The sequence below is a fragment of the Giraffa tippelskirchi genome, chromosome 5, assembly GCF_054371585.1.
Source record: "Giraffa tippelskirchi isolate mGirTip1 chromosome 5, T2T-mGirTip1v1.2.pri, whole genome shotgun sequence".
NCBI lineage: Eukaryota > Metazoa > Chordata > Mammalia > Artiodactyla > Giraffidae > Giraffa > Giraffa tippelskirchi.
In genome coordinates this window covers 75,323,152-75,346,827 of record NC_137279.1, presented here as the reverse complement: position 1 = coordinate 75,346,827, position 23,676 = coordinate 75,323,152, and the positions used below count along the sequence as shown (strand labels likewise).

The window sequence follows — 23,676 nt, the reverse complement described above, 5'->3', positions numbered from 1 at the left end:
TAAGTGTCCATCAACAGATGAATGGATAAATAAGATGTGGTATATATACACAATGTATACTTCTACTCAGCCATAAAAAAGAATGGAACAACATGGATGGAGCTAGAGATTATCATATCAAGTGAAATAAATCAGAAAGAGAAAGATAAATGCCATATGATGTCACTTATATGTATAATCTAAGATATGAGACAGATAAACTTAATTTATGAAACATAAACAGACTCACAGACAAAGAAAACAAACTTCTGCTTACCAAAGAGGAAAGTGGGTGGGGAGGAATAAACTAAGTAAGAGTTTGGGATTAGCAGATACAAACTACTATATATAAAACAGAGAAACAACAGGCTTCTACTGTATAGCCCCGAGAACTACATTCAACATCCTGCAGTAAACCATAATGGAAAAGAGTTTGAAAAACAACATATATACAGACATACACATACACACATACATATATAAATATATGACTGAATCACTCTGCTGTACAACACTGTAAATCAAGTAAAAAATTATATACCAAATAAAACAACTTTTAATTTTTAAAGATTAAACAGTAAAAATATCAATGTCACTATGAAATGACAAACAGATTATTTCCATTGATGGCTACTGAGGGTTATAAAGAGAAAATTTTACTATTTCAACTCATTAGAGTTCCAAGTAGCAAAGAAAAAAAATAAGTTTATCTGCAAGTCATTAGACCTTTCTTGGAAACATCAGTCTACTTAAGCTCCCTGAAACACCCCCTGCCAGACATCACCAGGAGCCAGTAACCATGACAGTGTGGGGCAGCCTCGCTGCCATGTGACACACGTATTTGTCCTCAGGGCTAGAAAACACGTGGGAGGGATGAACAGGCCACTGACAAGAGCAGAGAGCTGAGAGCTGTGAAACAGCCATCGAAAATGAAATGCCACCGCTAGGCTGCAGGAATCCCATCTCAGGCTGAGGAAGTTTAACCACCTCCATTTCTTTTTATTCCTTTTCTTAAAGGTGTTCACAGGGAAAAACATATATAGACTCACATACATCAGACTGAGGCAACTCTAAGGCAGACGACTGTGTTCCACTGGACTTATAAAAGGAACAAAAAAGAAAAGGAGGTGAGATATATACCAGAAAGGGGGTGAAGGTTAGGAAGGGGAAGTATGTACATGAGACAAAACTAGTTAATATGGAGAATGGTGAAATGTACTGCCAACTGGAAAATGACCATGTTTTAACACTAAATGAGGTTTCAGGAACTAATGGCTTGACAGTATTCCTCTATTATTGAATTATGAACTGAGAATCTCAGGGGACTCAGAGCTAAAAAACTGGGAATACTGTGGTATTCCGTGTGGGTACCATGTGGTATGGGGTCCATGTGAGTTGGCCTAGTCTGGAACAAATCGAAAATGGCTAATTTATGAGGACTTTTAAAGTAACATATTAGAAGAATGATCATTGTTTAAGAGGGTAAGGGGAAATTCTGCTTTAATAATTTGACAGTTAAAAATGAACATCACATTTCCTCTAATTCAATCTTGGTTTCCTTTAGCTAAATGTTTCCTTTCTTTAGGACCCCTTTTAGGTACCAAATTGAAGGGCTGTTTAGAGCTAATTCTCTGGTTCTAAATATAACTGGAGCTAAAAAAAAAAGATCTTTCTCACTGGCAAGAAAAATCTTCAAGGTACCTTAGGAAATGCTCCCAGCAGTAAGCCAATGGAGACTGGAGTCTAACTACAGTGGCAGAGCAGAGCCTGAGTGCCATAGAGGCAGCTAAGGCCCCTCTAAGGCTCACCATCAAGGAATTCTAAAGTTAGAAATGCGGGGATCCGTGGCTGTTTCCACATCAAAACCACTGCAGTTTAAAGCAGATCTGAAGAAACGTTACTAAAGAAGCTTCACAAACCACATGAAACAGAACATGGGAGGCTAGAAAACTCTTCAAGAAAAGAGAAGGATGTTTCTCATCAAAGAGAATCTATCTATATTTCACCCACGCAGAGAGAAAACTGATCAGGTACCTTAGCCCCACTGCCAGCCAAGCAGCCTTCCTCATTGTCAACTCCGTTTGAGTGCTCACTACACATACATGGGGCTCCCTGCTGGCTCAGTGGTAAAGAATCCGCCTGTCAGCGCAGGAGATGGGGATTCAATCTCCGGGTCGGAAGATCCCCTGGAGAAGGAAATGGAAACTCACTCCAGTATTCTTGCCTGGGAAATTCCATGGACAGAGGAGCCTCTCGGGCTATAGCCCATGGTGTCCCAGAGTCGGACACAACAACAATGTATCCCTTGAGCATTGCTGGGAACTCTCACCAGTAAGACATGTGCTCAGGGCTTCCCTGGTAACTCAGACGGTAAAGGATTTGCCTGCATTGCAGGAGACCAGGGTTCGATCCCTGGGTCGGGAAGATCCCCTGGAGAAGGAAATGGCAATCCACTCCAGTATTCTTGCCTCGAGAATCTCATGGGCAGAGGAGCCTTGCAGGCTACAGTCTATGGGGTCACAAAGAGTCAGACACAACTGAGCGACTAACACACACACACGCACTTGGGAAATAGCTCTCACTTTCTTTTCTCTGACTTTATTTTATCAGCTCAGTTCATGGGACAAAAGTAAATGAACATTAAAAATTAAAACCAACAAAATGGACATAGAGAAATCAATCCAATAATGCACCTGTCCTACAGATGGCTTTGTTCACATTCCAAGACTGTTTTTATTTTATTTTATTTTTTTTTTGAAACTATAAACATTTTATTTTTATTTTATTTTTTTTTATAAATTTATTTATTTTAGTTGGGGGCTAATTACTTTACAATATTGTAATAGTTTTTGCCATACATTGATATGAATCAGCCATGGATTTACATGTGTTCCCCTTCCTGGACCCCCCACCCACCTCCCTCCCCATCCCATCCCTCTGGATCATCCCATTGCCCCGGCCCTGAGCCCTTGTCACATGCATCGAACATGGAATGGTGTTCTGTTTCACATATGATAATATACATGTTTCAATGCTATTCTCCCAGAACGTCCCACCCTCACCTTCTCCCTCAGAGTCCATAAAATTGTTCCATGCATCTGTGTCTCTTATTCTGTCTCGCATATAGGGTTATGGGTACTGAACCCTAACCCTAACTCCTAACCGCAAACCCTAACCCAACCCCTAACCCCTAACCCTAACCCTTTCTAGGACCTTGACGCCACCTCTGACGGCTTCGTGGCGTCCCCAAGACTGTTTTTAAAAGGCAAGAACAGGAAAAATCACCACCCAACCAAGAGCAGTCATTTCAGCTATTTAATAGTGTTTTTTAAGCTGTAGGTCAGAATACATTATCAGATCATCAATTTAGAGGATTGCTATCATTTTTTTAAAAAATGAAATCAAATAGAATAGAGAAGAAAATATCAGTGTGTTTTAAAGAAGTAAAAGTACTGTTTCATGAAACTTTATTCCAAATGCACACATGTATTTATGTGCTGGGTCCTAATAATAAAATGCTATTTCTGAGCATGAATTAAAATCTAAAAAAGTTTGAAAACCACCAAGCTCTTGGAAACTGAAGTAACTAGACCAGAACAGAATACTATAGAGAGACTGACTGTGCTTGGATCATATACTTACGAAGCTTATGAGTCAACTGAGCAGGCTCAGTCAATAAACAAGGATCACGGTCAGAGTCATCCCAGAACTCTCGCATTGTCCTGGAGCTAAGAAGTGCACGCTCTCAGTCTGAACACAGAGGAAAGCCACCAGTGAAACTGAGCTGAGAGAAAATGCTGGCTTGCATACTAAATCCCTCTAGTATTTATTGAGATAAAAGATAACTGGATTCTGGAAAGGAATGAGATGACAGTTTCTACTTCCAGAGAATCATAAGCCAAAGCCACAATCAAAGCCCTCACTCACTGACTGAGAGATCAAGCCTTCCAGAACAGGAGCAGATGAAGAGAAGAAACTGTTCTCCAAGTCCTGCCAAACGAGCTCCTCCTTCCTGGCAAGGTGACGAACTCTCTGTTCTGAGCATGCCTGCTTTTTTGATTCCTGCCAGCTCCTGATCCCTGACATAGGCACCTTCTCTGCCCAACCCCATTCTCCTGACACGTTCTTGTCCTCTGCCTATCACCTTTTTGGTCTAATAAAGTAGTCGAGCCCTAGCTATACTGTAGCAAACGAAGCCTTGCACAAGAGTCAGGCCCTTCCTAGGTAGAGGTATAAACACCAGACAGATAGTATTATCTTTCAGGAAATGCCACAAGACCTGTGTTCTCTTCAGGGGTTTACTTCAAGAAGCAGACATTCCTCAGGTGACAGGATCTCCATACCTCTCTATTTGAGCCAGATCTGTCCTCATGTCCTGAAGTCCCTTAGAAAGTGGGAGACATGACCTGTCTCACTTAGTAAATGATGGCAGATCTAAGGAAAAACTCAAAAGTTCTTCACTTGTTTTCAACTCTATAAGAACAGCAATCATATGATTGTTCCTTTTAGAAAGGGATGGCTAGAGACGATTCTAGCCACGCCTTCCTGCTAAGAAATGAAAACGGATTGCTAACCTTGATCCTCTTTCTGTAAAAGCAGGCTGAAATGTAAGTATCACATTCTTCAGTTTTAGAAAGAGATGAGACAAACTGCCCAGGGCCTTGCAGCACAGTAGGAGAGGCAGGGATGGGCACTGCTACAGCCTTCTCTGGCTTTCAACTTCCTAGATCATGTGCCTTTGACTCTATCAGCTGATGCTCAGAGCCCACAGTACACATTGCCAAATTACTTTCTGAGAAAGCTCAGATACAGTGAAAGCTGGTACCTACGAGTGCAACTGTGTAAGGACGAGACTGGTACCTGTAAGAGAGCATGGTGCATCGTCACCTCCAGTTCGGCTAAAACATGGGCAGCGTCCTCACTGTCCTCTTGGACCTCCAGGTCCTCCTCAGGGATGGTCTCCCAGGTGCCCTGGTGAGCAACCAGCGTGTGCACTAGTTCATACTGGCCAGGGAGCGCCAGGCTGACCCGAGTCTGAGTCCCATAGGTGAAGCGGAGGCGCCGCAGCTTACAGTTCTCACGGCCCAGCTTGCTGGTGGGAAGCACCTGCACCCCCAAGAGCAGGTTCAACAGCTGGCACTTGACAGTACAGTCCTGGCCGAGGATCAGGACGCAGGGCAGGCAGTCGACCGTCTGCTGGAGGCGCTTCTCTTCCTTGGGTGGGAAGGAAATGCAGCTCAGCTGGCCTGGGCGGGGACGGGGGTGGAAGGAGAAAGGAGTACAGAGAGAAGAGTGAGGAGGGGTGGACAGAGACTGACATGGAGATCCCATTAGATGTCAGCCTCCTAGAAAAGAAACTTCTAGGAAGCTCTTGGTTGAAGGAGGTACCAGAAAAACATCCCAGTCAGAAAAAGTTTCTCGAAACACAGGATCCCCCTCTCTGGCTCACCCCCAGGGCAGTTCTTTCTTTCCAGAAAGGTGGCAATGACCTAATCTGCCCTTCTCGACCTGGTTTCAATCAGTGGAGGGAGAGCCTCAGTTTACAAGGACTCAATCAAAGGACATTAAACTGACAAAGACAGAAAAGACTACGCTACTGGGACGTGAGTCCAAGGACTGAATGCATGCATGCATGCATGCTCAGTCGTGTACGACTCTTTGCAACTTCATGGACTGTAGCTTGCCAGGTTCCCCATCCATGGGATTTTCCAGGCAAGAATACCAGAGTGGGTTGTCATTTCTTACTCCAGGGGATCTTTCCAACCCAGGGATAGAACCCACATCTCCTGTGTCTCTTGCATTGACAGGAGGATTCTCTACCACCGCGCTACCTCGGAAGCCCGCAAGGACTGAACACAAATCAAAATAAAAACCTTCCTTGTGACATAAAACCTAATACTTGAACACAGAGAGGTCCTTTAAAATGACTCTACCACATGCAGTTTTAGTTTATTTTCCTTATTTATAACATATTTTATTATAACTAAATGTGTGTAGTCTTTAAACACACATACATTGAAATAAAGTGTTATTCGAGTGTGTGTAAGCATAGAATCTTTTCTGGCTTATTTTTCTGATAGCTGATAACAGCATCCCAGCTGTCAAGTCATTTGTTTTCTTAAAACACTGAATGCTTAATTAAGATCAATATCTCTAATCAAATCACATTCTTTCAGTTTATGGCAGACAAGACCCCGAGTAAGACAAAGGTGAAAGAACTACCTGTTAGGATAAAATCCAGGCAAATCGAGGAAGATCTGATCTATCTCAGAAATATCCTTTCAGGATACACTCATCTATACTGCAAGTTTCCACAAAACAGATTAAATAATACTCAAGAGAAAACAAAAGGCCTCCTAAAGTATGAGAGTTTCTATCTGGGAAAAGGAACCAGAAATTTGTTGACTGGAACTCTCCGATTCCAAACTCGATCACTCCCCGACTTGTTCAGTGACAGTGCCTGCCCAAGTCTCAGATTCAGGCAACTTTGTGTTTGTTCAGAAAGGCACAGACACACGGTTCTTAGGCTGTTAGAAAGCCGATCTGTATTTGAAGCCAAATACGTACATCTTCATTAAAATTTAGGGTGCTGCTGCTGCTGCTAAGTCGCTTCAGTCATGTCCGACTCTGTGCGACCCCATAGACAGCAGCCCACCAGGCTGCCGTCCCTGGGATTCTCCAGGCAAGAATACTGGAATGGGTTGCCACTTTGGCACCAACTGAAACAGTATTTGCTTTAGTCATTTAACCATGAGGTGCATTAAACCATTCATAAGCTGTTTATTTTGTTTATGTAACTGAGGCAAGAGAGGCCAGATTCATTTAAGAGGTTGTCCTACTTCTGACTCTACCTGCGTGCGTCCCTTCAGTCGTGTCCAACTCTGTACAACCCCATGGACTGTAGCCCGTCAGGCTCCTCTGTCCATGGGATTTTCTAGGCAAGAATACTGGAGAGGGCTGCCATGCCCTCATCCAGGGGATCTTCCCGACCCAGGGATCGAACCCAGGTCTCCCACATTGCAAGAAGATTCTTTACCAGCTGAGCCACCAGGGAAGCCCAAGAATACTGGAGTGGGTAGCCCGATTCCTTCTCCAGGGAATCTTCCCAACACAGGGATCAAACCCAGGTCTCCTGCATTACAAGTGGTCTCTTTATTGACTGAGCCACTAGGGAAGCCCCCAACTCTACCTATCCTGCTACAAACTATTTTAAATCCTCTCTCCAACAAATGGCACCAAAGGTTTAAAGAAGCTGGCTTTCACTCAGACCCCTTCATGCACTTCATTACACCCTCCCTCTCATGGCTGCCTGTTTAAGTACATCACCTGGTCAGCACATGCACACCAGCAATACCAGACACTGAAACACAGAAATCTATTCTCCCGGGAGAGATAAGAAAGCAAAGTGTTAATTGAGGGCCCGATTCTATGCAAGGTATTTATTAAGCACGAGGGAAACACACCAGACAACTGGTCTTATTTTTGACTTACAAACTAAAAGCAAGGGGACACAGCCAATTGCTTGTGTGACCACTCAGCAAGTAGGGAGTCCTGAGTCCCTCCATACCTCACTGACAACTAAACAACATTTACTACAGTTGTCAGGGAGGAGAAACAATTTTCCTCTACCGTTTTAGTTTCCTCTGGCTGGGTCTAAGAATTAAATTGACATGAAAAAGATTAACAGTAGAAAATGAAATTTAATTACATACACATGAGGAATCTGAACATGAGAGATTCCAAAGACAGGTTAAATGAGATACATATGTTATCCTGGACTAAAGAGAGGGGACGGGGGCTGGGTCTTCAAAGGGAAACAAGGCAATTCTCAGTAAGAATGAAAAGAGTAAATGTTTGATAAACAAATGTTTGCTGGGCCATCCAGAAACAACTGGACATAGAGAAGATTTTGACCCTTGACTATTACACCTAGCTCATACTACACTGCAGCTAGCTCTGGTGATAGGCCCTCTATCTAAATTCATTTAGGCAGTTAAGGTGAGGAAGATAAAAAGCCTTGCTGAGCTTTTTGTTTCTTTAAAACAACCAAGCCTAAAGTAATTCTCATACCAAAGAGACACATTTTGGGATGGCAAATCTTGCTCACCTCTTCAGACCATTCTAGTCGTATGTTTATAATTACCAAAGGCAGGAAGAACCATCATATTTCTCTCTGTATCCTCAACACTTAACACAATGACTAAAAAATAGTGTTTTGTTATTTGTTTGCTTGCTCTGTGTAACAATTCATTTACCATTGAGAATTATCTACAGAGAGCCATAAGTGGCTCTACTAAGTACTCAGAAAAATCCAGTAATATGATGAACAGTCCAGTACCATGAGTAGTATAGGAGCAACTGTTATTCCTAAAAACGCCCTTCATCCCAACATGGAGAGCAGAGGTGGACAACAGAACAGGACCTCCCCATTCACCTGCAGGATTTATCAACCAGGCTCTGCCTGAGCAGTGAGGGCTTCTGCTAGGTCCACTCTCACCTATACTTCCTATCTTTCTCTCCTCCCAGTCCTCCTCAGAGCTCAGATGGCTGTCTAAGTAAGCTCATACCGACACCCTTCATGAGGCCCATAACAAAAGCTGGTCCATAATAAAAACAGTAAGTCTAAATGAGTTTTATGACTACTGCTGCTGCCAGGAGAGTGGGTAACAGAGGACAAAAACTGTTAGGTAGTTAGAATAGGAAACAGGAGTCCAGAATGGCGGTGGCTAAAGACAAGGAAGGGAAAAGCCCGCGAAAATGGAACAAAGGAAGGTCCAAGGACCGGAGTGAGAACTTCAGGTAGAACAGCACTCCTGGCTAAGCCCAGTTTACATAGGGCAGGCTCAGGGGGAGGAAAAAAATATATAAAAAGAGGAGCCAAAGCGCGCTCTTCCCTTTTTTTTCCTCTCCCGCGCGCTGGGGCATTCTTCTCTTCGTGTCTTTGGGTCAACGGTCGGTAGGCCCTCATGCTTCAAGGATGGATTTTCCTGCTATAATCTAAATAAAATAAAGCTGTAACACTGATTCGTCTAAGAGCTATAACACTGTCTGTTTGAGACCTGAGAGCCATGACCCGCCGAGGGCTCTAATGTCCGTCACTCCAAATCTTTGTTGTGACGAGACAAGAACCGAGGAACATACACTCGCGTGACACTAACCAATCATTTTTCAGGACCAAAGGGAGAGATCTCAACACCTCTGAGACTATAGGAAAACCAGTAAACCATGAGGCACTGGCCAAAACCACAGCAGACAGACCCATTATTCATCTGACCCAAAGTATCACACCCCCATCTCTGCAGTGACAGAAACAGTCACTATAAATAAACTCGCTGGAGCCAAACAACCGCAGGCCAGTGCAATGGGAGAGGGGCTGATGGTGAGTCCAGTTCGAATTTTCGTTTCCAGGCACTTTGCTAGGGTTCTGTGTGCAACTCACTGGACAGAGAAAAGGTCTTCAATATGGATACCTCCATCTGGTTTTCAGAACGTCATTATCCAAGCTCTTTGCTTCTCCCACTAATCTTTAGTTTTCATCGCTCTTCAATGTGTCTACAAGATTTGAACAAGAGCATGGAGAAAAATGAAGCTGAAACTAGATGGTTCCACTCCTTGCTCTCCTTGGCAAATGGTTTGGTGAGGGCGACGCTCTGACCCAGGGCTTCACCGCTGACTGGCCCTGTGACTCTGGCAATCCACTTGCTTCTCTCATCATCGGATTTCTCATTCGTGAACTAGGGAGCCGGATTAGATCATCTTTAACATCTTTTCCAGTTCTAAAATTCCAAGATGCCATCAGGTTTCAACTGTTGAAAGAAAAATAACTGAAGGGGCTAGGCAGTTGGTTTGGTTGTTTTTCAACTATACGTGAAATTAATTAGGAGAGCTCCCCCTGGACTACTATAGCTGCAGATCAAAAGGTGACGGAGCAAGCGGGGGCTCTGAGGACCTCCTGGGCAGTCTCAGCAGTTCTCTAAAGAAGAGATTAAAAACGGTAGAATGACAGGAGGAAGGAGGAAGAAAACCTATTTCAGAGCTAAAGCAGCTGCTTCACTGACAGTTAAAGGACTTTTGAGTTAATCAGGTTTTCTTTTGTAATTAATATAACATCATCTGCATATGGGACTGCCAGAAGGTAACAGCACGACCTCTCAGCTGGAACACATTAACCCTGCCAACTCTGACTGCAGAAAAATTCAAAGCGAATTGTCTCAAAAGCCAAAACAATTTTTTTCCTTTATGATTCTTAAATACAGATTATCTTGGTTTGGGTTACTTATAAACAAACGTTTCAAATACAAGGAGCAGCTAAGCAGCAATGAATTTTGTTTATCTGTTTCAGATAATGAAGGGGAACAAAGTATATCATCCCAAAATATGCCTCTTTGACATACTATTTTGAGGTTATTCTTAAGAAACAGCAGACACAGGTGAAGCTCCGAAAACTGAGAAGTTATTTTTTCTAAGAGACATTTATACTTAAAAGGGCAATCTCCCATTTGTAAGGGTGTATTCCTCCAGTTTCAAGAAGAGGAGGAAGACTCGAGATGTCTAGAAACACTTATCAATGCGGAAGGCAACCACTTAAAAGTGCCTAACAACCTTACCCTTGTTTATTGTGCTTTTCCTGATAACCACCCATAACTGACTCCCCCCACCTTACCCCACCCTGGTGTGTTTTATCTTTAGCTAGAGACAGTATTTAAGGTATTGGCTTGCGCCATTTTGGAGTTACTCAGTTTTTCCTGGATAGCTCCCATGGGTACATATCTGTCCTTTTTCCCTCATTAGTCTGTCTTTTTATAAAAGACACGTCTCAGCCAAAAACCTAGAAGGGTAGAGGGAAAATTATTTTTCCTCCCCCACATTAATATTTACTGAGCCCTTTCTAAGTACATCATTTTATTTGCTTCATCTCATTTAATGCTCACAATCCTACCAGACACAAACTATTATTATCCTCATTTACAGACAAGGAAGCAGTAACTTAAAAGGCAAAACAGAACAAAAAAGAAGCCATGTTTCTCTATTTATTTCGGGCGGAGCAGGAGCTGTTCTTAGGTCTTAGGGGGCCAGGTGAATACTTAATGGTTAACAATGTCCCTGAAGGGTGGCAGAATATACCATCCCCCAAAAGGCCTCTTTGGCATAAGGATGATTTTGAGCTAAAGGCACTGAACAAACAGCAGGTATGAGAAGGACACTCTGACCTCCCTTTTATCTTCCTGAAAGCAAGAAATAAAACCCTCACTGGGAAGATGTCCTCCCTATAACAGAGGAAAGCAACATTCTTATTACCGGAGTCCAGGTCAAGAAAAATCTGTATATAAATAAGCCTTGTTAAACTAACCAGTAGCTTCCTAGTTACTTTCCCACCATTAACTGCCCTAGCCCAAGCCCCTTTGTCTTATCACCTTTTCGTAATTTACTCCTCTTTGTCCAATTCAGTATATAAAAGCAGAACTCTGTTTCTTTGGGTCTTCATTCTTTTCTGAGGACTCCCACGTACAAATAAAATTTAACAATGTACTTATGATCATCTCCTGTTTATCTAACGTCAGTTTAATTCTTAGGTCCAGGTGAAGATAATAAGAGGGTAGAGGAGAAATTTTTCCTCCCCTACACCCCTACCATACTTTCTCCAAACGTGGGGCCAAACACAACTTAGTAGTTGCAGGATCCCAATTAAAAACAGACCGAGAGATTCCTTATGAAAACTGCCCAAGACCATGAGGAATAAAGCCTGGGGGAAAAAGACAGTATTACCACTGGGTGGTGAACACTTTTTAAAAATGTTATTCTACTTAAGAGCTCTTCGAGTCCCTTTCCTTAAAAAAAAAAAAAAAAAGTAGTGCTCGCTTCGGCAGCACATGTACTAAAATTGGAACAATACAGAGAAGATTAGCATGGCCCCTGCGCAAGGATGACACGCAAATTCGTGAAGCGTTCCATATTTAAAAAAAAAAAAAAAGTAGGTACTTTTCAGAGAAACTTTTATTATTCCTCTCATCAGTTATTCTGTATTACCCTTTGGGTTGAAGTTAAGGTAGAGCTGGTGGGAAGTAATGCTAATAACAGTTGATGTATCTAGTGATCCATTAGGGTAGATACTTTGCTTAAATTGTTTTTGGAGTACAGCAAATCCCCTACATACAAACCTTCAAGTTGCGAACTGTCAAAGATAACATGTATTCGCACGTCCAATCACCTAAGTTAGTTGTATTTGAGGAGGCACTGTCAGTTTTTGAGGCATGGGAACCGAACATAGATCGGTACAGGAAGATTGCAGCAGCCCTTCAGAATGCAAACTGGTGCTACTGTGTCATCTATGATGAGAAAAAAAAGGAGAGCTACTATCCAGACATTACTAGATCATTTTTTCAAAAGGGTAGATAGAATAGAATCCAGCAAGAAACCAGAACCTGTGCCATAATCGTCAGGTGTGAGTGAAATCGCAGTTTGTTGTTTCCTGTCGCTGATGATCCTTCAGCTCTACCATCTCCCACCTCCTCTCCCTCTCCAGCCAAACTCTTTTCGCCTGTTCACTCAATGCCAGCCCCTGTATGCCAGCTGCTGTAGCATACTTTTCAATATACTGTACTGTAACATTAAAAGTGACTTTTCTATTTGTAATTAATGTACATCTATGCTTACTTAATGATTAGCTGCCATTTTGTAAATCACAGAAATCATAATCATCAAGTCACATAAAATGTTTCTGAGAGCCTGTAATCTGCATTTTAACCAACACAATGAATTGTAAAAGTTTTATTTCGACTATATGTGAGATGAATATATAGCAATAAAACTGAATGGTTTTTAACTGTCAAAAATGACTTATTTTTTGTGTTTGTTTTTTATGTATTGTGTGAAAAGTATTATATAGACATATTAGAGTATAGTACTATATAGCCAATTGTGTTAGTTGGGTACCTAGGCTAACTTTGTTGAACTTACAAATAAACTGGACTTAACGAACACACTCTCAGAACAGAATTTGTAGGGAGGGGACTTACTGTAGTGGATTTATAGCAACACACTCTCCTTTGTGCCTGTTTTCTACCCCAATCAATGATATGAGTGAAGGCCAGAGGAAGGTATAGTCCACGGGCAAAGAGGGAAGGCGCCGTATGGAGTAAATGAAGTAGAACTCTTATCTTTGCTTCCTATTCTCGCAACTCCTAAGGTTGACAGGGCTTCAGCATCAATTCAGTCTCAGCAGAGTTACTACTGAAATACTTGTTCCGAATATCCAAGGATTTCCCTCCTTTGGTAAAATTTTTTTATGTCACCTTTAATACTGAACTTGAAGTCCTCTCTGTAAGTGACTGAAATACAAAAGATTTTATAAGTCACTGAAGTAATCAGTGACACAAATTTGCATTTCCACAAATAAGTAGTGATGCTTTATTTCTTATTAACTACATGCACCAACAGTAAAGGACAAATCCTAAGTTGAGAAATGAATCGGTCCTTTTACTACAGTCAATTCTACTACAAACTTCAAAGTACTGAGCTACAAAAAACTCCAGGAGTTGAGAGAAATAATTCTGCCAAGAAACATTTATCATTTCCAAACAAGCTCTCTGACCTTCAGCTAAATTTAAAGGGTTCTGAATTATAGAGGAGGTATTCCCATTTAAGGAAAACATATGCTTAGGTAGTCTGGGTTTCAGAATTGTCAGGATCAGGTAATACAAGGCCTTTTGCTTGAAAGGGATGGTCTTTGAAGATGAGCGATGGAAACGTAGTCAAGCAGCCAGAGCTCTTGGCAGCGGAGTCAAGCAGGCAGAAATGCCAGTCGAATTATCCTACCTGGTGGTCATGGTAAGATCCTGAACAGTGTTTGAAAAGCAGACTGGACTGGACCTGGAAAGAGGAACATAACACCCCCCACCACCCGGCCAAAGGCTTGTATCTCCTGGGAGCTATGTGAAGCCAAGAAACCACACTCAGCAACCTGCTGACAAGTTCCATTCCAGGAGAAACTGCTCCTGAGGCTGCAGAGGGAACAGAAAGGCAGCTGAAGCTGTGATTTATGGGATGCAGAGGTAGAAGCAGCTCTTCAGGAAGCCAACCCCATGCTTCACTGAGGCTTAATTTCTGTCATTTGGAAGGCAGTATCTTTGAGCTACTAACCATTTAGAATGATCCAATGGTGGGAATGTGTTAAAGAGACACAGGAACCAGCCCAAAGCAGGGCTTACTGATCAGACTGGGGACAACTGAAGCATGAAAAAAATTTTTAAATAATAATAAGAAATTAAAGTCCATTGAAAAAATTCAGAAGTCCACATTGGTATAAACAATAAACAAACGGTGGAAAAGGAAAACTCTTCCATCCCAAATCCTGAGACATACAGAAGAAACACAGGTGAGAAAAACTACCACTGAGGCCTGTGCTCAGGCATGTCCGACTCTTATGACCCCATGGACTGTAGCCCAACAGGCTCCTCTATCCATGGAATTCTCCAGGCACGAATGCTGGAGTGGGTTGCCATTTCCTTCTCCAACCAAGGCAGGTGGGTGTTGTCGATGGACACTAGGTCCAGTGATAGGAGCTATCTTCAGGAACAAGATTATCATTGAAATCTTAGAACACCTTCCCACAAAAGACTAATCAACTGGTAAAGGAGAAACAGTGACTTGAAGGTAGAGAAATGTAAAGGGCAACGACATGACCAGATGTCAAGTTTAACATCTCTAACAGTGGATGACAGACATCATGTACCCCTGATACAATTGTACATCACATCATTTCTGTGCCTGATCCTGCTGAGAGCTCATGACCTGACTTCAGTGTGACTGAAAGTCACTTGGTCGTGTCCGACTCTTTGCGACCCCATGGACTATACAGTCCATGGAATTCTCCAGGCCAGAATACTGGAGCAGGTAGCCTTTCCCTTCTCCAGGGGATCTTCCCAACCCAGGGATTGAACCCAGGTCTCCCGCATTGCAGGCGGATTCTTTACCAGCTGAGCCACAAGGAACAAGGAAAGTTAGGCTTCAGCAGCACGTGAACCGAAAAATTCCAGATATATAAGCTGGATTTAGAAAAGGTAGATGAACCAGAGATCAAATTGCCAACATTCACTGGATTACAGAGAAAGCCTCTGACTGTGCAGATCACAACAAACTGTGGAAAATTCTTGAAGAGATGAGAATACCAGACCTTATCTGTTTCCTGAGAAATCTGTATGCAGGTCAGGAACCAACAGTTAGAATAGGATATGGAATGAAGGACTGGTTCAAAATTAGGAAAGGAGTATGACAAGGCTGTATACTGTCACTATGCATATTGAACTTATACGCAGAATACATCATGCAAAATGCCAGGCTCGATGAATCACAAACTGGAATCAAGATAAGCTGGGAGAAATATCAACAACCTCAAATATGCAGATGATATCACTCTAATGGCACAAAGTGACGAGGAACTAAAGTGCCTTTTGATGAAGGTGAAAGAGGAGAGTGAAAAAGCTGGCTTAAAACTCAACATTCAAAAAGCGAAGATCATGGTATCTGGTCCCATCCCTTAATAACAAATAGATGGGAAAAAATGCAAGCAGTGACAGATTATTTTCGTGGGCTCCAAAATCACTGCAGCTGTTAACTGCAGCCATGTAATTAAGGGACACTTGCTTCTTGGAAGGAAAGCTATGACAAACTTAGAGAGAGTATTCAAGAGCAGAGATATCACTTTGCTGACAAAGGTCCATATAGTCAAAGCTATGGTTTTTCCAGTAGTCATGTACAGATGTGAGAGTTGGACCATAAAGAAGGCTGAATGCTGAAGAACTGATGCTTTTGAACTGCGTTGGAGAAGACTCTTGAGAGTTCCTTGGACAGCAAGGAGATCCAACCAGCCCATCCTAAAGGAGATCAGTCCTGAGTGTTCATTGGAAGGACTGATGCTGAAGCTCCAATACTCTGGCCACCTGATGCGAAGAGCTGACTCATTGGAAAAGACCGTGATGCTGGGAAAGGCTGAAGGCAGGAGAAGAAGGGGGCGAGAGAGGATGAGACAGTTCATCTTCTCAATGGATGTGAGTTTGAGCAAATTCTGGGAGACAGTGAAGAACAGGAAAGCCTGGAGTGCTTCAGTCCATGGGGTTGCAAAGAGTGGGACACGACCAAGTGGCTGAACAACAGCAAATGCTAATATGTGAAAGCATGTCCTTGTTTGGGAGAAATGTACACTAGAAGTGTTCAGAGGAGGTAAGAGCTATCTACCTATCGAGAGCTCATTTTCACAAGGTTCACAAAAATATATACATATAATAGAAACAGAGAAAGACTAGGTGATGGGGCAAATGCAGTAAAAATCTTAACAACTGGGGCACCTGCATGGCTTGGATGTGAGAGCTCTTTGTAGTTTTCTGGTGACATTTACATAAACTTGAAATTATTCCAAAATAATTTAAAAAATAAGCCAAAAGGATAACTAGCAAAATATATCCAGATCTGGATCTCAGAGAAAAGAGATTAAGACACAGAATTCTACTCATCAAAAAAATAAATAAATAAAAAATAACCCAGCAGGGAAAAAGTACATTATATACAGTAACAGCAGAATTTAAACAAGAAGTTTCTTCACTGTCCCCACTTCTGCCCTATACATTACTTTCTGTCTCCTTAATCTTCCAGGGATGGTTTACTGATGCCAGTTCTGAATCTGGGAAGTCCAAGGCACTCATCTAAGTAGAACCCAAGTCTTTAAAACTAAGCAGGGGTAGACAAAATACCCACTCCAGGACAGGATACTTTGACGAACCAGTGAAGTTGCTCAGTCATGTCTGACTGTTTGCAATCCCATGGACTGTAGCCTACCAAGCTCCTCCATCCATGGAATTTTCCAGGCAAGAGTACTAGAGTAGGTTGCCATTTCCTTCTCCAGGGGATCTTCCCGACCTGGGGATTGAACCCAGGTCTCCGGCATTGCAGGCAGACTCTCTACCATCTGAGCTACCAGGGAAGCCCAGTTTGATGAAAGTAACCTATAACCACCCAGTTCATTGAACAAGAAGCCTCCAGAAGCAGCTCGAGCCTGCACTGCCTGCAGTGGCCTTCTGATTACTCAGCAGCAGGGAACACACCTCCACTGCAGCTCAGGCCTCCTTGGTATCATATGCCAACAAACTACTTTTATCCTAGACTAACAACACATGTTTCAAAGTTGCCGTAGCAGAATTTCTCCACTTCTCTTCATGGAATAAGAGCCAGCAGAGGAGCTCAATTCTTCAATCAGGAGAAACTGAAATAGATCTTCCCAGGGCAGTTCTTACATGTCGAAAGAATGACTTCTCTCCTACTAGCTGTTTTCCCCCATGTTCTTCATTCCTTCCTTGCCCCTACATATCTCCATAATATTAAAAGTTACGTATGTGTTAGTCGCTCAGTCGTGTCTGACTCTTTGCAACCCCATGGACTGTAGCCCACCAGGCTCTTCTGTTCATGGAATTCTCCAGGCGAGAATACTGCAGAGGGTAGCCATTCTCTTCTCCAGAGGATCTCCCCAACCCAGGGATCACACCCGGGTCTCCTGCATTGCAGACAAATTTTTTACCATCTTGAACCACAAGGGAAGCCCCCATTAAAAGTTATGGGTAGAATAAAAGTTATGGGTAGAGTATATCATATAGAATATTCCTAAAAAGTAAACTCCATATTGGTTCAGTCACTGTCCCTCTAATTTGAATAAACACAGAACTTTTACTCAAATTAGTCTCATTACCTAGTTGCTTTTATTATACGGCCTTACTTAAGTTTCTCTAGTTTGGAAAATTTGGCTTCACCAAAACAATCCTGGGTAATGTAATTCTCTTCCATTACATGACCTAGAAAGGGTAAAAACTGGCATAAATAACACACTCAAGTTTTAATCTGATGAAGCTAAAATTAGACCTTTTTTTATATCTGAGTAAAATAAAAGTGACAAAAGCATTTTTTAAGAGGTATGAGGGCTTTTTTTTTTTTTTAAATAATCAAACACTTTTATGAATACATAAGCTTCATTATTCTTTGGGATAGTTTTGATGCCTTATATAAAACAAGTGAAAACCAAAACAATCCCTCAAGTTCTACTTCCCATCTTCCTGCCCAGAGAATACCACCCCAGGGAACGGAAACACATCATAAAAAGACTTGTGGTCAAAAGGTTCCCACAGCCACATGGCACCCCCAGGTTGGGGACACATCCAAACCACTCACATTGCCTATTAAACACAACAGAAGAAGGTACCGCACATGATGTGCAATTCAACCACGGGCCCACAGGGAATTCAGAGCCCCATGCCCTGACCAACCTTCCTTCATAGAGTTTTCGTTTGTCCTTTGGAGGAATATTCAGTGCAGCCCAGTATCTCAGTTGTGTCCAACTCTTTGCGACCCCATGGACTGCAGCATGCCAGGCTTCCTTGTCTATCACCAACTCCCGGAGCTTTCTCAAACTCATGTCCGTCGAGTTGGTGATGCCATTCAACCATCTCATCCTCTGTTATCCCCTTTTCCTCCTGCCTTCAATCTTTTGGAGGAATATTAGGAGGAGACTTTCTCAAGAGAGGCTGATTTAAGCAAGGGAACACATATCTCAACCACTGCTACATCTGTTCTGTTAAAGTATCAAGCTCCAAGATCCCCAAGATTACCAGACTCCCCACTTGGCAAAGAATGCAGTCAATTTTCAAGCATGGGGTGGCCTACGCTTAGACTAAAAATCCTACAGCAGACTCCAGACATCTGAGACTCATGAAAGAAAAGCTGTATCTTTCACAAGGACTTTACACTCATTATTAATATGAATGACACCTTTCAAATTCCCTGGACCATCCCTGGAGATGAACTATTTCCCTACAAGAAATAAACAGCAAGTTCACCTCAGATCTTAAAACTGTTAGAGAAAAAACCACATCCACCCACACACCTCACACTCTTCACACTGGCTCCCCTGTGAATAAGCTCTGCTGAAGATGAAAGACACTCTAACCACAACCTTCATGAATGCATTCTTCTTTTGAACCATGCAAACAAGACAATTATAGTTATTCCATCAAAGACAGACTGGGGCTAATTCTCCTGTACTGTCAGAAAGTTAGTGAAGCATCTCAACTCCTGTTTTTGTCAATACCATTTAATCTTAGAATTTCTCATACGCCTTATCCTTATGCCCTCAAAGACTAATGGTTAAGAGGGAAACCCCAATGTGTAAGAAATCCTTCAGAGGGTACATGATGAAATGCTAACCCTTCTTTCTTTCATAACCTCAACTTAAAAATAAAAATATCAATTAATTGGACAGTGCTTCACTACTGAGTGTCCTGAACCCAGTACAGAGTTAGGCATTAATAAAGATTTGCTGAATGAATGAATATTAAGGATTTATTTCCTATATCATGGTGAAGCATGCAACTAATTAGTTGCAACATGAAACTCATTCCTTGGGATACTGGCAGCTCTAGCCTAATTAGTCATCTATCAAATGCTTATTATTGCTCTTTTTTAGGGACCCAGACAGGAAAATGTGGGCAAATATACAAAATAGTGTATCTTTCACGGGGGAAAATGTCCTTCTGAAGTAGAAAAACACGTCATTCCAATAATCTACCAGACATGGAAACGATTTAACAGATACGAATTTGTCTGTTACGTACTACAGTAGGCATTGCAGGGATACAAAAATGAATAAAACACATCTTTACCATTAAGAATTCACGATCTAGCAGGTGAGGTAAGACAAATATATTCATAGTTATCATACAAATAAGTAAATACAAGCATGATCTATATGTCTAGAGCCTACAGGAACTGAGCAATAGGTTTAAGGTGAAATTTACTTCAATAACATATTTTTTGAGGCTTTATTTTCAAAAGATTGCTTTTGAGAAGTGCATTTATTGCAGGAAGATTCTCTGTTGTCTTAACCTAGTGAGACAGAGAGGCGTGGAGAAATAAATGCTAATGCTGAAAAGTGGACAGAGCAAAACAAAATTTAAAGACCAGAACTGATATTTATTTAAATCCATGCTTTCTTTAAATGCTACTCACAAGGCTGAAGAACTAACCATACTGAAATCAGAAATGACTTTTAAGACTAAACTAAGCATGTTGCAAATGATAACCATCTTAAAGGTAATAATGTCTTTTCTTTCAAGAGCAGGCAGAATTATCCAAGCCTTTTTAGTGGTGGGCTACCCCATTACATGGAAAATAGATTATCCTAGCAAAGGAAGATTAGGAAGGGGAAAGGAAGGGACTGGAAACTGGAATAAGAAGCTTGAGTAGGTAGTGTCACACTATACTCACTCAATCAGATAAAATCTCCCACTGAAGTAAAATACTGTTCCATGGCAAGCTACAGAGCCTGGTTTATGACTCACTTGTAACAAAATCTCTCCAATGCAAGAGTGCATTTTATAGTCTCATGGGGAGATCAGGAAAGAACAAGGGAAGAGTTGCAGAACTGAACTGGGAGCTTAGAGTTCAGTTCAGTTCAGTTGCTCAGTCGTGTCCGACTCTTTGCCACCCCATGAATTGCAGCACGCCAGGCCTCCCTGTCCATCACCAACTCCCGGAGTCTACCCAAACCCATGTCCATCGAGTTGGTGATGCCATCCAACCATCTCATCCTCTGTCGTCCCCTTCTCCTCCCACCCCCAATCCTTCCCAGCATTAGGGTCTTTTCCAACGAGTCAACCCTTCGCATGAGGTGGCCAAAGTATTGGAGTTTCAGCTTCAACATCAGACCTTCCAATGAACACCCAGGATTGATCTCTTATAGGATGGATTGATTGGATCTCCTTGCAGTCCAAGGGACTCTCAAGAGTCGTCTCCAACACCACAGTTCAAAAGCATCAATTCTGATTCATGTCAATGTATGGCAAAAACTATTACAATATTGTAAAGTAATTAGCCCCCAACTAAAATAAATAAATTTATTAAAAAAAAAAAAACAAAAGCATCAATTCTTTGGCGCTCAGCTTTCTTCATCGTCCAACTCTCACATCCATACATGACCACTGGAAAAACCATAGCCTTGACTAGACGGACTTTTGTTGGCAAAGTAATGTCTCTGCTTTTCAATGTGCTATCTAGGTTGGCCATAACCTTCCTTCCAAGGAGTAAGCGTCTTTTAATTTCATGGCTGCAATCACCATCAGCAGTGATTCTGGAGCCCCAAAAAATAAAGTCAGCCACTGTTTCCCCATCTATTTCCCATGAAGTGATGGGACCAGATGCCATGATCTTAGTTTTCTGAACGCTGAGCTTTAAGCCAACTTTTTCACTCTCCTCTTTCACCTTCATCAAGAGGCTCTTTAGTTCTTCTCCACTTTCTGCCATAAGGGTGGTGTCATCCACATATCTGAGGTTATTGATATTTCTCCCGGCAATCTTGATTCCAGCTTGTGTTTCTTCCAGCCCAGCGTTTCTCATGATGTACTCTGCATGTAAGTTAAATAAGCAGGGTGACAATATACAGCCTTGACGTACTCCTTTTCCTATTTGGAACCAGTCTGTTGTTCCATGCCCAGTTCTAACTGTTGCTTCCTGACCTGCATACAGGTTTCTCAAGAGACAGGTCAGATGGTCTGGTATTCCCATCTCTTTCAGAATTTTCCACAGTTTATTGTGATCCACACAGTCAAAGGCTTTGGCATAGTCAATAAAGCAGAAATAGATGTTTTTCTGGAACTCTCTTGCTTTTTCGATGATCCAGCGGATATTGGCAATTTGATCTCTGGTTCCTCTGCCTTTTCTAAAACCAGCTTGAACATCTGGAAGTTCATGGTTCACGTATTGCTGAAGCCTGGCTTGGAGAATTTTGAGCATTACTTTACTAGCACGTGAGATGAGTGCAATTGTGTGGTAGTTTGAGCATTCTTTGGCATTGCCTTTCTTTGGGATTGGAACGAAAACTGACCTTTTCCAGTCCTGTGGCCACTGCTGAGTTTTCCAAATTTGCTGGCGTATCGAGTGCAGCACTTTCACAGCATCACCTTTGAGGATTTGAAATAGCTCAACTGGAATTCCATCACCTCCACTAGCTTTGTTTGTAGTGAAGCTTCCTAAGGCCCACTTGACTTCACATTCCAGGATGTCTGGCTCTAGGCGAGTGATCACACCATCGTGATTATCTGGGTCGTGAAGATCTTTTTTGTACAGTTCTTCTGTGTATTCTTGCCACCTCTTCTTAATATCTTCTGCTTCTGTTAGGTCCATATCATTTCTGTCCTTTATCGAGCCTATCTTTGCATGAAATGTTCCTTTGGTATCTCTAATTTTCTTGAAGAGATCTCTAGTCTGGGAGCTTAGAGACCTGGGCCTAAATCTGGCTTCAGCTCAAAATTGTTCTGTCCCTCATTCCATCCTTCTGTTCCTCTTATTCTTCCCCCAATCCTCATGTGTCAACCTCCTAATCTAATGTTCACCAAGTACGTACATACACATACACACACACACATATACTCAAACATCACATGTGTTTAATACTAAGTATATGCCTGTGCTATGTGCTTTATATGATCTTTAAATGTCACAACTTTGTGAGGTAGACATTATCATTCTCATTCTATTTATTTATTTAGATAAAATTTACATACCATAAAATTCACCCTGTTAAACCATACAATTTAGTGGTTTCTAGCATATTCACCAAGTTGTACAATCATGACCACTATCTAATTCCAAAACATTTTTATTCCCTAGGAAGAAATCCCATACCCATTAGCAGTTACTCATCCCCTGGCAAAATCATTAACCTATTTTCTGTCTTTACAAATTTTCGTGTTCTGGACATTTCAAATAGATGTGGCATTATGTATTACTGCCATGTGACATATGAAGAAACCAACACTCCAATAGGTTAAATGCTATGCTTAGTCACTCGGTCATGTCCCACTCTTTGCGACCCCATGGACTGTAGCCCACCAGGCTCCTCTGTCCATGGGGATTCTCCAGGCAAGGATACTGGAGTGGATGGCCATTTTTTTCTCCAGGGGATCTTCCCGACCCAGGAACCCAGGTCTCCCACATTTGGGCAGATTCTTTACCATCTGAGTCACCAGGAAAACCTATAATAGGTTAAATAAATTGCCTTAAGTCCCACAGTTAATAAAAGGCTGAACTAGGAGAGGAACTCAGATCTGACTCAAATACCTGTGCTTGGTTTTGATTACTTTGTTTTTTTGGTGCTGCCACATGGCATATGGGATCTTAGTTCCCAACCAGGGATCTAACTCCTACCCCCTGCATTGAAATAGAGGAAACCCAACCACTGGACCACCAGGGAAGTCCCAATTGACTACTCTTTTTTTTTTTTCCATTGGTTAAACCAAAAAACAACAGTGGTTGAAACTTTTGACTACTATATACTCCCTCCATGCCAGAAGAAAACAAAGAAAGTGAAAGTTTTAGATATAGTTGGGGAAATGGGGTTTTGTTCATTTAAGGTAATAAAAGTAATATAACTAAGAATCACATTTACAGCACCACCTCTCCTAACCTTATGTTGAAATGCTGAGGCAGCTCTTCCAAATAGATCAATGCAAATTACTAGAAACAACTTTGTTTCTTAAGAAAAGCTTTTCTTAAATCAATAGGTACACTGGGCTTTTCTTCTCTTTTAATTCTGGCAGCCAGTTTACACCAGCTGTGACCAAAAGAGGGTGAAGGATGCTAGAGAAACAGAGTTGCTCATGAGCC

The 23,676-nt window shown here is 41.9% G+C and overlaps 1 protein-coding gene and 1 non-coding gene across 5 annotated transcripts in view; one reads left to right on the top strand and one right to left on the bottom strand.

Moving 5' to 3' along the window:
* DSTYK (dual serine/threonine and tyrosine protein kinase) overlaps positions 1 to 23,676 on the bottom strand; it is a 57,514-nt gene that overhangs the window by 26,801 nt on the left and 7,037 nt on the right. For 3 of the 4 annotated variants that reach the window (XM_081490912.1, XM_081490914.1, XM_081490916.1), the window contains exon 2: positions 4,840 to 5,225. In XM_081490912.1, the coding sequence (XP_081347038.1) occupies positions 4,840 to 5,225 (386 nt within the window). Of the gene's footprint in view, positions 1 to 4,839; positions 5,226 to 9,418; positions 9,786 to 23,676 lie in introns of all 4 variants that reach the window. The other variant, XM_081490915.1, reaches the window with a different exon arrangement.
* LOC145508026 (U6 spliceosomal RNA) lies at positions 11,831 to 11,937 on the top strand. Its single transcript, XR_014055296.1, has one exon. It is a non-coding gene; the product is annotated as a U6 spliceosomal RNA (small nuclear RNA).